Source organism: Jaculus jaculus, chromosome 1 (genome assembly GCF_020740685.1).
Source record: "Jaculus jaculus isolate mJacJac1 chromosome 1, mJacJac1.mat.Y.cur, whole genome shotgun sequence".
Lineage (NCBI taxonomy): Eukaryota > Metazoa > Chordata > Mammalia > Rodentia > Dipodidae > Jaculus > Jaculus jaculus.
In genome coordinates, this window is record NC_059102.1 from 19,790,804 (window position 1) to 19,805,110 (window position 14,307).

Consider the following 14,307-nt stretch of genomic DNA (forward strand, 5'->3'; position numbering starts at 1 on the left):
ACCCCCCCACACACACATTCATACATGTGCACACATCCTGAGGCTTTGGGGAGAGGACAAAGGAGTGGACACATCCTTTTGTCACCGAGCCTGGCTGGGGTGGGGGAGGAGCTTCAACAGAAAGCTGCCAGGCTCAGGGCACTGGGACCCACCCTCCTCTTGTGGAACTATGAGGCGTGGGCCAGAAAAGCAAACTCAGTTCCATGAAGGCAACTGCTTTCATCTTTTCCTTTTTTTAAAAAAATTATTTATTTATTTATTTGAGAGCGACAGACACAGAGAGAAAGACAGATGGAGGGAGAGAGAGAGAATGGGCGCGCCAGGGCTTCCAGCCTCTGCAAACGAACTCCACACGCATGCGCCCCCTTGTGCATCTGGCTAACGTGGGACCTGGGGAACCGAGCCTCGAACCGGGGTCCTTAGGCTTCACAGGCAAGCGCTTAACCGCTAAGCCATCTCTCCAGCCCATCTTTTCCTTTTTTTTCTTCTTTGTGACTAGCTTAACTCAGGCCTGGGACAGCTGATACTGAAGGAAGAGATGGAGAAGGAAAGCCGAGAAAGAGCAGCCCTGTTGGCCAGTCGCTACGACTCTCCCATCCACTCAGGTGAGGAGACCCTGTCATCTAGGAGCTGAGAATAAATAGGTCACCTGCCCGCGAGCAGTCATGGTGGGTTGTTACCCATAGGAGCGTTTATGGCGGTTTTCTAGCCCATAGGGTTCCTTCTCCTTGTGAGATTCTGCTCAGTAAGATCATGTTAAACTGCACGCCCACAGACGCGGCTAGCAAGTTTCCGAATCAGAACTCAAGGTCAGTCCATAGCCCAGCAGCCTGTGAGCCTCCTGTGCCCTCAGCAGGTGGGATTCCCTAGCAGAGGCCTCTTGGGATGCCAGCTGTGAATGGGCATCTTGACAGCTTAACACACTTGGCTTCTGGGCCGTAGGCATTCCTTCACATGCCTCTGAGCTCAAATCTTTGGTCAGTTGCTCATGAACTGAGTGACCTTTGGCACGACGCTTGTTCTCTTTAGTTCTGATTTTTCTTCTGCAAAGTAGAAATAATAATGGCACTATTGGGGTGGTACTGAGGGTTTAAAGAGAGAAAGTGTGCTGAGGGTGGCTGTGAGGGAGGGAGGGGGTTATGAGAGGCACACTGGCCTCAGCCATGTCAGGGCTGTAAGCCTTGCTTTCTTGCCTCTCCTTGGTAATATTCCCTCCACTGTTCTAAATGCTCAGTTGTGCAAAGGAAGGTCCGTGGCCCATTTCATTAAAGGGTTCAAACTTCAGCTTTCCTGACAGCTTCTCTTCTGCCTTTATGCCCTCCAGCCTCACACGCTCCGTCATCTAAAACCTCCTCCCTCCCTGGCTATGGAAAAAATGGGCTTCACAGGGTAAGAAAGCCCTTCAGTTGTTTCTGAACTATCCCTGGGTTTTGGTTGACATACTCATAGGTAGTTTTTTTCTTTGTTGTTGTTTGTTTGTTTGTTCTTTTTGTTTTTTGTTTTGTTTTTTTTTCGAGATAAGGTCTTACCGTAGCCCAGGCGGACCTGGAATTCACTATGTAGTCTTAGAGTGGCCTCGAACTCATGGCGATCCTCCTACCTCTGCCTCCCGAGTGTTGGGCTTAAAGGCGTGCGCCACCATGTCTGCAGTACTTATATGTTTATTGTCTGAATAACTCTTGATCTTAGTGTCAGAATGGGATGAAAACTGCAGTCAGTGGAGAACTACCTGGTAAATCATTTTGAGTTACAGGGCAAATAAAATGTTTCTTTCTGAGAAGAAACTGTGTGTGTGCGTGTGTGTGTGTGTGTGTGTGTGTGTGTGTGTGTGTGTGTGTGTGCATGCACACTCCTGCCCTTGAACTCCTTCCTGACCCTCCTGCCTTCACCTTCCCAGTGCTAGGATTACAGGCCAGTACAATAACACTCTGTTTATGTGATACTGAAAAGCAAGTCCAGAGCTTCCTGCCTGCTAGACAGGAGCTCTAACCCCAGTCTGAGATTGGCTTTGTATGAATGGCCTCTGTAAGGCTGGGAGACTAGATTAAGCAACAGGCAGGCAAATCTTTTTACAATGATCCATCTTTGCTATCGAGAGGAAAGTTTGCGGGGCTGGAAAGATAGCTTACTGTTAAAGCACTTGCGTGAAAAGCTAAAGGAACCATGTTCAGTTCCCCAGTGCCCACACAAAGCCAGATGCACAAGATGGTGTATGCATCTAGAGTTTGTTTGCAGTAGCTAAAGGCCCTGGCATACCCTTTCTTTCTTTCTCTCTCTCTCTTTTTTTTTCCTCCAAGCTAGGGTTTTTACTTTAGCCCAGATTGACCTGGAATACACTATGTAGTTCCAGGGTGGCCTCTAACTGACCATGATCCTCCTACCTGTGCCTTCCAAGTACTGGGATTAAAAGAATGCACCACCATGTCCAGCTCTCTTTCTCTTTTTATTTTTTTAAATTTTTAAAAAGTATTTTATTTATGTATTTACTTGAGAGAGACAAAGGAAGAGGCAGAGAGAGAAAATGGGCATGCCAGGCCCTCCAGCCACTGCAGATGAACTCCAGATGTGTGCACCCCCTTGTGCATCTGGCTAACATGTGTCCTGGGGAATCAAACCTGGTTTCTTAGGCTTCACAGGCAAACACCTTAACCACTAAGCTGTCTTCCCCAGCCTTCTTTCTCTCTTTTTAATGAATAAATAAAATAAAATTATTTTTTTAAATTGGGCTGGAGAGATAGATGGCTTAGTGGCTAAGGCACTTGCCTGCAAAGCCAAAGGACCCAGGTTTAATTCCCCAGGGCCCACATAAACCAGATACACAAGAGGGTGCATGCATCTGGAGTGCATTTGCAGTGGCTAGACACCCTGGCACACCCATTCCTTCTTCTCTGTCTCTTTCTCTCTTTACCTTCCTATTTCTCTCCCTCTCTCTCTCTCTCAAATAGATAAATAAAATCGAATTAAATTTAAAAAAGAAAGTTTGCAACAGCTGCCTTCCCCATCAAGCATGAACACGTGTAATTAACAATGTGGAGAAATGCATTTTTATTTGTGGGCAGGAGATACTTGCTCTCCACGAGCTTGCTGTCCAGTGTAAGAGATCAGCCACAGGGACAGGAGTGAATAAACAGGAATGAAACCGGGCGAGGTGGCACACGCCTTTAATGACAGTACTTGGGAGGCAGAGGTAGAAGAATCACTGTGAGTTCCAGGTCAGCCTGGGCTAAAGAGAAACCCTGCCACAATAAATAAATAAATAAATAAATAAATAAATAAATAAATAAATAAATACATAAATAGGAATGAAAAATTTCATATATCCAGGATTTTAGCCTGGGAAAGATTCTTAGGATTTTGCAAATCCTGTCTTTTTACCTAAAAATACTTTGAAATGATCACGTGAAGACTTTCTAATAAAGCGCTTTTTCCTTGTGGCAGCCCGTTTCCACGGACTTTGCTCAGTACAGCAGCTACGGGGACGTCAGTGGCGGAGTGCGAGGTGAGGCTTGCGCAGCGGGCTGACTGCCTCTCCTCGTGGCCCAGGCTCATGAGAGGCAGTGCAGTGGCCAGGGCACCGCCGCGTCTGCATCTCACTTGGGCTCGCAGCTGTCTTTCTGTGCGTGGAGAGAGCAGTCGCTAAAACCTCCAAGGACCTCCAAAGACATAAAACAGGGAGAAGCAAGTTTGTGAACATTTATTCATTTGCTTCTATATGGATGACAACGAGCTATGGCCTGCTCTCAAAAGGCATATGGCGAAAACAGAGACAGGAGGTTTTAACTGATCCCTAAATCTGGGGCAGGCATTGTAGTGTGTGCACATTACTGGGCGTGGAAAAAGGATCACTTGGTAGTATTTTAGAATTGTAGTAGAACCTAGATGTTCTGTTAATGGTTGCATGTTGCCCTATAATCTTCTCCTAATGATATTTCTTTTTCTTTCCTTTTCAGACTACCAGGTATGGACTCCTCTGTCTTTCTTGAGTTGTGAACACAACACGACCATCTTCCAACCCATGGTGCTTCTCTCAGGAAATGGTTTCAGTTGAGAAGAGCTGTGCATGGTGGTGTTGATCTCTCTAATCTTGCTGCATAGCTGTGAGGAGCAGGCGCACCTGGAGCCCAGGTCAAACTGTCACTACAAGCCTTGGGGACAGGGCATGAGCCACACCATGAATGGGAAGGACTCTCTTGTCCTGGCTTCGGAGAGTTTACCCCAAGGAGAGAAGTGGCCGGGGTCAAGGGTCTGCCCCATGCACAGCTGTTTGCCCCTTCCGTTACATCTTCCTAGTACTTCGTGCCTCTGACTCCTGCTTGTCCTCAAGGGAAAAGCAGCTCTCATACTCCTCCTGTTCTTCTGAATCTTGTAAGACTGTGAGAGTAAGCGAGAAATGAAAACTAATACGAAGAATAAAACATAGCCAGGTGTGGTGGTACACACCTGCAGCTTCCCCACTGAGGAGGCTGAGGCAGGAGGATCTGCAATTCAAAGCCAGCCTGGACCAGTGGGAGGGAGGGAAGAATAGAAACATATATATGTATGTGTGTATGTGTATGTGTGTATGTATACACACACACACACACACACACACACACACACACACATATATACACATACATGCATATGTATGTGTGTGTAGAGAAAGAATATACGAAAATAGTTGTAATAGACCTTGTTCTTTGGTTTTTGGGTTTTTTGTTGTTGTTCTTGTTTTGTTTTTTGTTTTTAAGGTAGGGTCTTGTTCTAGCCCAGGCTAATCTGGAATTTACTATGTAGTCTCAGGCTGGCCTAGAACTCACAGCAATCCTCATACCTCGCCCTCTCAAGTGCTAGGATTAATGGCATGCACCACCACACCCAGCCTGGTCAATTTTATTTACCATATATGTATTGCCATCCACATAATTCAGAAATTAGTTCATAATTATTAATCCTGGTCTTTCTCCATCTTGAATTCAAAGAGCAGTATCCTCATCCTTGTTCTGTAAGGCTCTCACTTCAAAAGCACATGGTAATGAACGTGACATGGTATGGATTTTGATTTGAGTCCCAGTAGAGAAGTCTGGGAGTTCACAAAGTCCTCCATTGGATTCCCCTGCTATTTTTCTCTCACCCTTGACCCAGCATTTTGATTGCAGACTCTTCCAGATGGCCACATGCCAGCCATGAGAATGGACCGAGGTGTGTCCATGCCCAACATGTTGGAACCCAAGGCAAGCGGCTGTTTCTTTTCTCTCATACAGGGATTGCATGCCTTAAGATCTGATTTTCTGTCTGTTCCCTCTGCCTAGCAAAAGGGACACTTTGCTCAAAGCTGGTGCATCCAGGCACACATGTCACAAAGCACCTTGCCATTCCCTTGTTTTTGCCACACTGGGCCTTCACTGCCATGCTACTCTGTTCTCAGTAAGGTGTTGGCACCTCCGCCCCTGTGACCTAAGTGTGATCCTGACCCCTACCACATACATCAAAGGCATGTCCAGTGCTGAGTGGAGTGGCAGAAGTCTGCTTCAGATTGTGTGACCAATGTGTCCCAGTTTTCCAGGACTTTCTCAGTTTTAGCACCTGGTCTTATATATCAGGAACCTGCTTTGTTCTGGACAAACTGGCATGGCTGGTCACCCTAGCTCCAGAACATTCTGTGCCTCCAGAGGTGTCCAAGGGCTTGTTTTTATGATGACCATAGTTGGAATGTATTTCTGTATGTCACTTAACAGTGTCACTGGGCATTTCTAGTGGCATGAACTCATGAATTAGTCATGGCTGAGGGCTTGTATGAAGATATCCTGTCACGAGGCAGAATCATACAAAAGACACCATGTGTGCCTGCAATTTAAATCTCCTCTGACTTTGACTTTTATCCCCTATCTATAATGAGTCAATATTCTTTTGTAAATATTTTATTTTTATTTATTTACTTGAGAGAGGGAAATAGGCAGAGTAAGTAAGAGAGAGAGAGAAAGAATGGGCGTGCCAGGGCCCCCAGCCACTACAAACGAACTCCAGATGCATGTGCCACCTTGTGCATCTGGCTTATGTGGGTCCTGGGGAATCAAACTGAGGTCCTTTGGCTTTGCAGGCAAGCGCCTTAACTACGAAGCCATCTCTCCAGCCCATGAGTCAATATTCTTGCATTCAGAAAACACTACCGAGGCACAGCGCTACATGAGATACTGGTGGGAAGCTGGGGATGTCAAAAAAAATATCCCTGTCCCCTAACACTGGAGGTTTTCTAGTCTCGGGGAAGGGACTCTGGTGATTTTTCTCTTGGAAGCCATATTCTAGAATTACCAGGTTTTGTATAGATGATGGTTATTGCTTAAATGAACGGTAGTGTTCTAGAAGTGTTTTCTTTCTTAGATCTTTCCATATGAAATGCTCATGGTGACCAACAGAGGGCGCAACAAAATCTTAAGAGAAGTGGACAGAACCCGGCTAGAGGTAAAATGAAGCAAAACAAAAACTCCAGACCAAACTGCTGGCCACTATATTTTCCCCTTCAGCTTTCCACCAAAATACATTGTATTTCTCCAGTGGGAAAGAAAAACAATAATAGTGAGAAAAAAAATATCAGCCTCACATTGTTGGTAGAACAAAGAGGGAACTAAAATCTTGGAGGGGCAAGTTTTCAGGCATCACTGATTGCTCTACCATGGGCCGGGCGCTTCGTGGTACACCTGAAAACACAGCAACGGCTAAGGTGGAGAACAATTGATAAAGACACCCAATGCCAATCTCTGCCCCCCCCACACATGCCACATACATGCACATACATACACACATGAACACACATACATACACATTGTGACACACACATTGCAAAAAATGCATATGGTGAGGAAGAAAGTAGAAGGATGCTTTGATATTTTTTAATTAATTTTAAAAATATTTATTTATTTGAGAGAGAGAGAGAGAGAGAGAGCGAGGAAGAGGCAGATAGAGAAGAGAATGGGTGTGCCAGGGCCTCCAGCTACTGCAAATGCATGCACCAACTTGGGCACCTGACTTACGTGGGTACTGAGGAATCAAACCTGGGTCCTTAGGCTTTGCAGGCAAGTACCTTAACTGCTAAGCCAACTTGCCAGCCGTGCATTGACATTTTAAATAGCATGAGGGTAGCCATTCCTTTGTTTCAAGAAGGCCCATGTATGTGTTTAGATCTAAATGTATTTACAATTAGGTCATTATTTAAAAATGCCTGGTGATATTTAGAATGACCCCAGAGACCCACATTTTCTTTGGAAATTGGATGCTGGCATAATTAAGGGCTAGCAATGAAGCATGGGAGTCTCTGTCCCGGCTCAGATACTTCCAGATCCTCATGTCCCCTGGGCTCTGGCTGAGTCCACTGGGAGTGGGAAAAGGAACTCTCCAGAAGGTCTGTACTGGGGAGGTTTCTCTCTTGGCTGCTTCCGCATTCCTTGGTGAAGGGTTATCTGGATACACATACCCAGGGGCTCCTCAGACATGGAAGACTGATCTTTGTACTTTTCCATCTGAATGCTTTTCATTAAGAAAAATTCTGGCTGCCAGTCTTGAGAAGACTCATTGCCATTCCCTGGCAACAGAGAGGGCCTTTGTACAAGAGGTCAGGCTGGCTTCGACAGTGCTGGACCCAGTGTCTTCAGGGGACTTTACTAGGCGCTGTCACAGATGAGCAGTCTCCCCAGCAGACTGAGCACCCTTTCCGGCTGCTGCTGAGCCAGGAAGAAGCCTGGGGGCTCCCCGACAGCCACCCTGGAAGTCTTTCTCATCACCTTTCTATGGCCATACATAGTCCATTTCCTTTGCATCTTCTCAAGCCCGAGGACCGAGGTGGCGTCATCACGAGCGTCCTCCGTCAGCTCCCTGTACCCCATTGTAGTGCGCCACCGGCCGTAGCAGCAGCATCAGTGCTTCGCTGGGTCATTGCTCTGGTGGAGAGGATGCCTCACCTGCCCACGCCTGGCGACAAACTCCTTTCTCATCAATCTGACTGGCTCTTCAAAGTGATGCCACTGTCTGCAGGGAATTGATTCTAAGACCTGTCCAATGAGACCTGTTGCAGTCAGGTTCGCATTGCTGGTAGAAATCACCCAACCAAGAGCAGCTTGTGGGAAAAAGAGGTTTATGTTGGCTTACAGGCTCGAGGGGAAGCTCCATGATGGCAGGGGAAAACGATGGCATGAGCAGAGGGTGGACATCACCCCCTGGCCAACATCAGGTGGACAATAGCAACAGGAGAGTATGCCACACACTGGCAAGGGTAAACTGGCTGTAACACCCATAAGCCCGCCCCCAACAATACACTCCCTCCAGGAGGTGTTAATTCCCAAATCTCCATCAGCTGGGAACCTAGCATTCAGAACACCTAAGTTTATGGGGGACACCTGAATCAAACCACCACAATACTCAAATCTGAAATGTTCAAGTCCCTTATGGAAAATGATGTCAGGGACTGGAGAGATGGCCCAGGAGGTCAGAGTGCTTGCCTTCCAGCACAAGGGCCTGAGAAGGCCTGAGTTTGATCCTGTAACCCCAGTCCCATGGGGAACTGAGATGAGAGAATTGAGAGTTGTGACTCTGGTCAGCCAGTCTGACTGAACAGACCGTTCAATGCGAGCCTCTGTCTCAAGAGGTCAATGTGAGAGAGCAGTATAGGAAGCATCTGACATTCTCCTCTGGCCTCTACACACATGTGCATGGGTCACACACACCTGTACACACATGTGCATACATTATACATATGTTACACATAATACCATACATACTACACACATAGCCAAACACTAAAAGAAAGTGACGTGGTGTTTGCATACGACTTTCACACATCTCTTGCACACTTTAACTCATCTCTAGATGACTTGTGAGGCATAAGGCAACCTAATGCTATGTACGTGGGTGTATGGTATTGTTTAGGGGAACATGAGAAGGAAGAGTCGGTGCCTGTTCAGGCCAGATGCATTTGGTGGGGAATATTTTTGATCTGCAGTTGGTTAAATCTGGGGGTGCAAAACTCACGGACCTAGAAGGTCAGGTATACTCCTAAGCTACAGAGCAATTCTCAAGGTTATCCATGTGGCCATTGGGGCTGACTGCTGTCCTGGTCTCTCTTCGCAGCGTCACTTGGCCCCAGAAACGTTCCAGGAGCTCTTTGGGATGTCCATCCAGGAATTTGACAAGTTACCTCTTTGGAGACGCAACGACTTGAAGAAAAAGGCCAAACTCTTCTAAGTCCCGCACGTGAGCGACAATTAGGAAAGGGACTGGCGCTGACGGCGGATGCCGGGAATATTGTACTAGGGCCCAGACTTGACTGCAGAATCGACAAACAGCCATCCCGTCTCTCTGCAGCAGCACCACGGGAGAGGCTGCTCACAGTACCCATGAGTCAAACGCTGGGCCAGCCAACAGTAACACTTGCCACACAGCAGTGGGGTAGGAATTCTTGTGTTCCCAAACTCAGCAGTAATGTCCCCACGTGACCTTTTCACGTGACCTTGTATCCACGCAGGAGCTTGTTTCTCCTCTTGTTTTCCTTTTCACTGTTGCCCCACCTAGTGCTGCCTGTACCGATAAGAGCCAGCAAGTGCCCTTAGGGTGCCACATGAGAGGCTGCCATGCACCTTCCCAAGTATGAGTCCATTTGTTATGCAGTACTGTGGCTAAGGAGTAGTGGGGGTGGGGTGCATCCATGTGCTGGCAGCAACTGTGCCCACACCTTTGCCGTGCCAGCCTGCTGTGACTGCCTGCATCCGGACCGGAACGAAATCAGTCAGGAAACCAGGCAGCTCAGACCCTGCTGCCTGAATGACTCTTAGCAGGCTCCATGTGCTGTCCTGTCTGCTGGAAAAGGCTTGTTAAATTGCTAGAGTTTTGTAACGAGAAAGGAAAAAGGAATGAAGCATCTGACCTCCACCCCCTACCCCCCCACCCAAATTCTTTAGATAGCTGAGTCCTTCCCCTCACTGAGGACCGGAGCTGGCCGGGCTCCGCCTTTACAAAGAAAAGACAAAGCTTGTATCCAGATCGGCCTCTTTGCATGCTGCTAGGTGATTTTTGCCTGTGGGTTATGTCCCTCCTAGGGAGAGAAAAAAAAAAAAGTTCCGTGTCCTGTCACCATTGCAAGTTCAACCACTCTGCGTCCCCTGCTCTGTCTGGCATCCAATGGTTCGCATCAAGCCCATGCTGACTTTGGTTTTTAAGGTCCTGTTGGGCATAGGCCAAGGAAAGGCATGTTTTCCTCTTTTAAAATCTCTTTGACTCCAGAGTGCACTGCTTCAAACAGATTTGATTTGGCTTGATTTCAGCTTTCCTTCTTGCCCAGCACCACTAATGCCACTAATGCATAGGTTGTGTGTGTGAGTGTGTGTGTATGTGTGTGTGGTTTGTGTGCACTCACAACTCAGTGGGGACAGTTCTGTGAGTTCACATATGTCATTTAATTTCTGCTTGGATGTTTGTACGGAGGCTTCTAAGGGACATTGCACAACAGCACACATCCCAGAGATCAAGCGTGAGCATCGCCTCCTTCGTGGGAGGATGTCAGGGCTTAGCAGCTACAGAAGCCAGTGTCATGTCAGGGTCTCACCGAAGACCCGCACAGGGGAATCCAGGCTGGTTTGGGGCTCCGAGCATCTCACCAAAGTCTTCATATTCTTCCACCCTTCATTCAAACGGAAGCCAAGCTACTGTTAAAAGGTGTGAAGGAGACCACACCGTGAGGCCTGGTATGAGTTGAGGGAGGATCTCTCCAGCCCCTCAGAAAGGAGGCTGGGTCCCATTTACTCTCCTGCTGTGGGACTCTGCCTGAGAGTTGAAGCTCTGGGTTAAAATCAGAGGAAAAGCGTGTGCACTCCTTTGCAAATGCCACTGAGCATCAGAGAACAGAAATTCCTCCTGCTGCTGCGAGGGTGGGCATGGCTAGCTGCCCGCCTGCCAGTGGAGGGAAGGAGCAAGCGGCAGAGTGTCTGAGCCCAGGCTGCAGACCAGTGACCTGGGGCACAGCATCATTACTTTATAGTGTCCTGATGTGCTCTTGCAAAGGAATCCGGGCTTGAGAACGCCTCTGGTAATCCCATGCTCCTGTAGACCTGCTCACACGCCTGGCAGAGGGCTGTCCTGGGGGCCTGATCGGGTGAGCCTGGGTCCGCTTGGGTTCACAGGCCTACTGCAGCTGACAGGCTTCCCCTTGGGTCCGCATTGCCTCCTCTTTCGTCCATGGTTCACTGGTCCGTCCTACCTCGGCCTGTAGCTGTTTCAGCAGCCACAACCCTGGGCACGTGTGGCCTCAGTCTTGCTCTGCCTTGGTGGTGTGGAAGGGGTGGGGAGAATGACACTTTCCCTACCAAGTCACAGTGACAGTGGTGGCCAAATGGGTCCCAAAACTCAGCTGTTGAGAGATTTTTTTTTTTCTCTTTCATTATGAAGATAACAAAAGCCACTATATATAAAATCTTAATGAGTTGCGACCCACAAACATTCAGATCAAATGCCAAGGTGAGAAAAGTCAAGCAATTCAGGAAACATGGGCACGGTCAAGGTGATTCTGCTGAGAGTCCGTCCTTGGTTTCCACGAAGAGCACATGGCTGTTTTGTGGGATAGGAAAATTCGTCTGGCAGAACTCTTTATCTTACAGAAATGCAGAGTGAAAGGCCTGCCTAAAATTGCCATGATCACTGAAGAACTACACCTTCCCAGTAACCCAACCCTGCTTTTCTTATCCGTGTTTGAATTCAGTGTCTCATCCTATTTGTAAAAATGGCTTGTTTTTCTTCCTTTCATATCTAGCCTAGTAGTTCATCTCAGTTACACTATGCAGACATGCATTGGTAGGAAGCATCAATAAGTCTCCTAGCTGCTCTGGGGGAGAGGCCACCGGAAGCCATCATACATAGGGACTTCCCCTTCACCATTCCCTGCCTGCAGAAGACCCCAGCTGGGAGAATGATGCAGCGCAGCCTGGTTCTAACTGCCGGTTCCAATGACCTATCTAGGTTGTTGGATTCAGCATGCTTGACCTTGAAATGTCCAGGCCACAGCAAGGAGATCTATGTCTTATTCCCACCCTGTTCAACTCAGGATGATGCCGATTCTCAACAGTCAAATTAAAGCAGCTTGTTCTCTCGGGAAAGAACCGCATACATGGCAGGTTTGGTGCATATATTAAGGGCTACCTTTTCTAGTATTTGACTTGTGACTTGAAGCGCATACTGATCGCATGGCATAGCAGAGGCTTCTGTGACCATATGAGGGTCAGCGCTCCAAGCAAACCCAGCTCCGGTGTAGTCTTCCTGTGCACTTCCCTAGGCCATAACAGAGCCTTTGGAAATGCCTATGGCTTACTTGCATCTCCATCCACGTGTGGGGTTTGTTACAAGTTTTTTTTTTTTTAATGACTCCTTCAACAACTAAACAAACTGCCTATATTTCTCTGAAACCTCAAAGAGAAAAACTAAAGCTCATGAGTAATAAGGTGCAAAAAAAAAAAAAAAAAAGAGGATAGTTTTCTGTCTGTCCTGTCGTCTGTTTTCCTCTAACCCTGATTCCATTGGCCTCAAGCTAAATCTCGGAGGCACAGTCCCAACCCTTGTCTTCCTTACAGCCTGGTGTCAGTCACCTCAAACTTGGAGCGGTCCAGCTAGCGGTATTTCTAAAACTGATTTCTTCTACACTTTGAGGCAGACGTCTTTTTTTCTAAGGAGTGCTTCTCAGATGAATATTATGAAATACATCTGCTTTTGCAAGTTTCAAAGAATCAGATTAACCACTTTTGAGTCTATAAATAAACTATTTCGAGCAAACTTGAGGTGGCATTCTGGGGTGTGTCACAGGGGTAGGCATTGGTCCAGGCTGTGGGCTCTAAGAACCCTGTTTTGTCATGAGATGGTGGAAAGGGACATAATTTTCTGTTTTCTGAAACAAGTTCAGATTACAAATCGCTTTGTATTTCTAGTTGCTGTTTAATCTGTACTTCCTGTGCCAGCCTTGATTTTGATTTTAACAATTATTTTCTTTGGACAAATCAAGGGTTTGCATGCCCTAAAGCTTACTCTTTAGCTCTCCCTTTTGAAGAATTTTCCAGAAAAAGAGATGATCTAGGGCTTCATAGTTGTGATGATACGGTGTTCCGGTGATGATGTGCAGAAAAGGAGCTGCCCACGTCCACTGTGATGGGAGAAAGAGAAAGCTTTGGCATTTAAAGAGAAATCACTGTTTTGTTTTGTTTATTTTCTGCCCAGGAAGCCGAGGTAGATGATGACAATGTACTATCATGTTTTCATTTTGGTGGGTTTAATGTATGACAAACAGAAAAAAAAGGGGGGGGCAAGGGGTCAATTTAAGTTGAAGCTTCCTAAGCAGCAAATGTATTCACAATAAAAATTCAACAAAGCCAACATTTTCTGAACCTTAGTGTGTAATTGAGTGGCAGTTACCACCATCAAATAAAATTCTTCCCTGAATCTCTTCCAAGACTGACGTTCCTGTGAGTCACTTCCTGAACCCGTGGATGAAAGGTGGAAGCAGACAGCCTTGTAAATTGGCATTCTGGAGGGCTGTCATTATATATGCATATATTTTACTTTATGGGAGAGAAGACAGTTGCCCATAAACTGTTTTTTTGGGGGGGGGTGTTGGGGGGAGGAGGTTGAGTGCAGATTCATTTTGTAATAAATGTGTGAGTGATTTTGATCAGTTTCTCACGACCCTCTGCCAAAGTTCTTGGGGTTCTTTTAAACGGGGTTTACAGAATTATTTTCACCTGGAGGAAGGTCTTCAGCTCTCCCTGCACTCCCTCCCCTCTCAGAAATAGGAAAGCAAATGTTTCAGAGGACTTTTGAAAAGCTGTGTCGTGTTCCCTGTGAAGTTGAGCGGGTGTGTGTCTGCGCCCGAGTACCTGGCGCTTGGGTGCAGAGTACGGGATGGCCGGCCGGTCCCCTTGTCACTGAGCCGCGGGGAACCTGGCCTGCTCCGCCAGCCTGCTGCGGGCGGGCAGCGCCCCTTTGCCACCTTCACTGCTGTACTCACAACACCATGAATAAAGTTATGCGCTTCCTTCGTCTGTGCCAACACGCTCGTTCATTTCTTACTCCCATGGTCTGTTTGATGGTCTGGCTCATTTTGAAAAGGATCAACAAGCCAGGTGCGGTGGCACACACCTTTAATCCCAGCACTTGGGAGACAGAGGTAGGAGGATTGCCATGAGTTCAAGGCCACCCTGAGACTACACAGTGAATTCCAGGCCAGCCTGGGCTAGAGTAAGAACCTACCTCAGAGAAAGGGGGGTGGAGAGATGGCATCGCAGTTAAGTACTTACCTGCAAAGCC

The 14,307-nt window shown here is 47.2% G+C and overlaps 1 protein-coding gene across 9 annotated transcripts in view; it reads left to right on the top strand.

The window, feature by feature from the left end:
* Ablim1 (actin binding LIM protein 1) overlaps positions 1 to 13,453 on the top strand; it is a 355,181-nt gene extending 341,728 nt beyond the window's left edge. For all 9 annotated transcript variants that reach the window (XM_045150609.1, XM_045150714.1, XM_045150663.1 and 6 more), the window contains 7 exons: positions 500 to 605; positions 1,325 to 1,389; positions 3,439 to 3,499; positions 3,951 to 3,958; positions 5,139 to 5,213; positions 6,361 to 6,441; positions 9,100 to 13,453. In XM_045150609.1, the coding sequence (XP_045006544.1) occupies positions 500 to 605; positions 1,325 to 1,389; positions 3,439 to 3,499; positions 3,951 to 3,958; positions 5,139 to 5,213; positions 6,361 to 6,441; positions 9,100 to 9,213 (510 nt within the window). In that variant the 3' untranslated portion in view covers positions 9,214 to 13,453. The remainder of the gene's footprint in view (positions 1 to 499; positions 606 to 1,324; positions 1,390 to 3,438; positions 3,500 to 3,950; positions 3,959 to 5,138; positions 5,214 to 6,360; positions 6,442 to 9,099) is intronic.
* Positions 13,454 to 14,307: the final 854 nt, after the last annotated feature.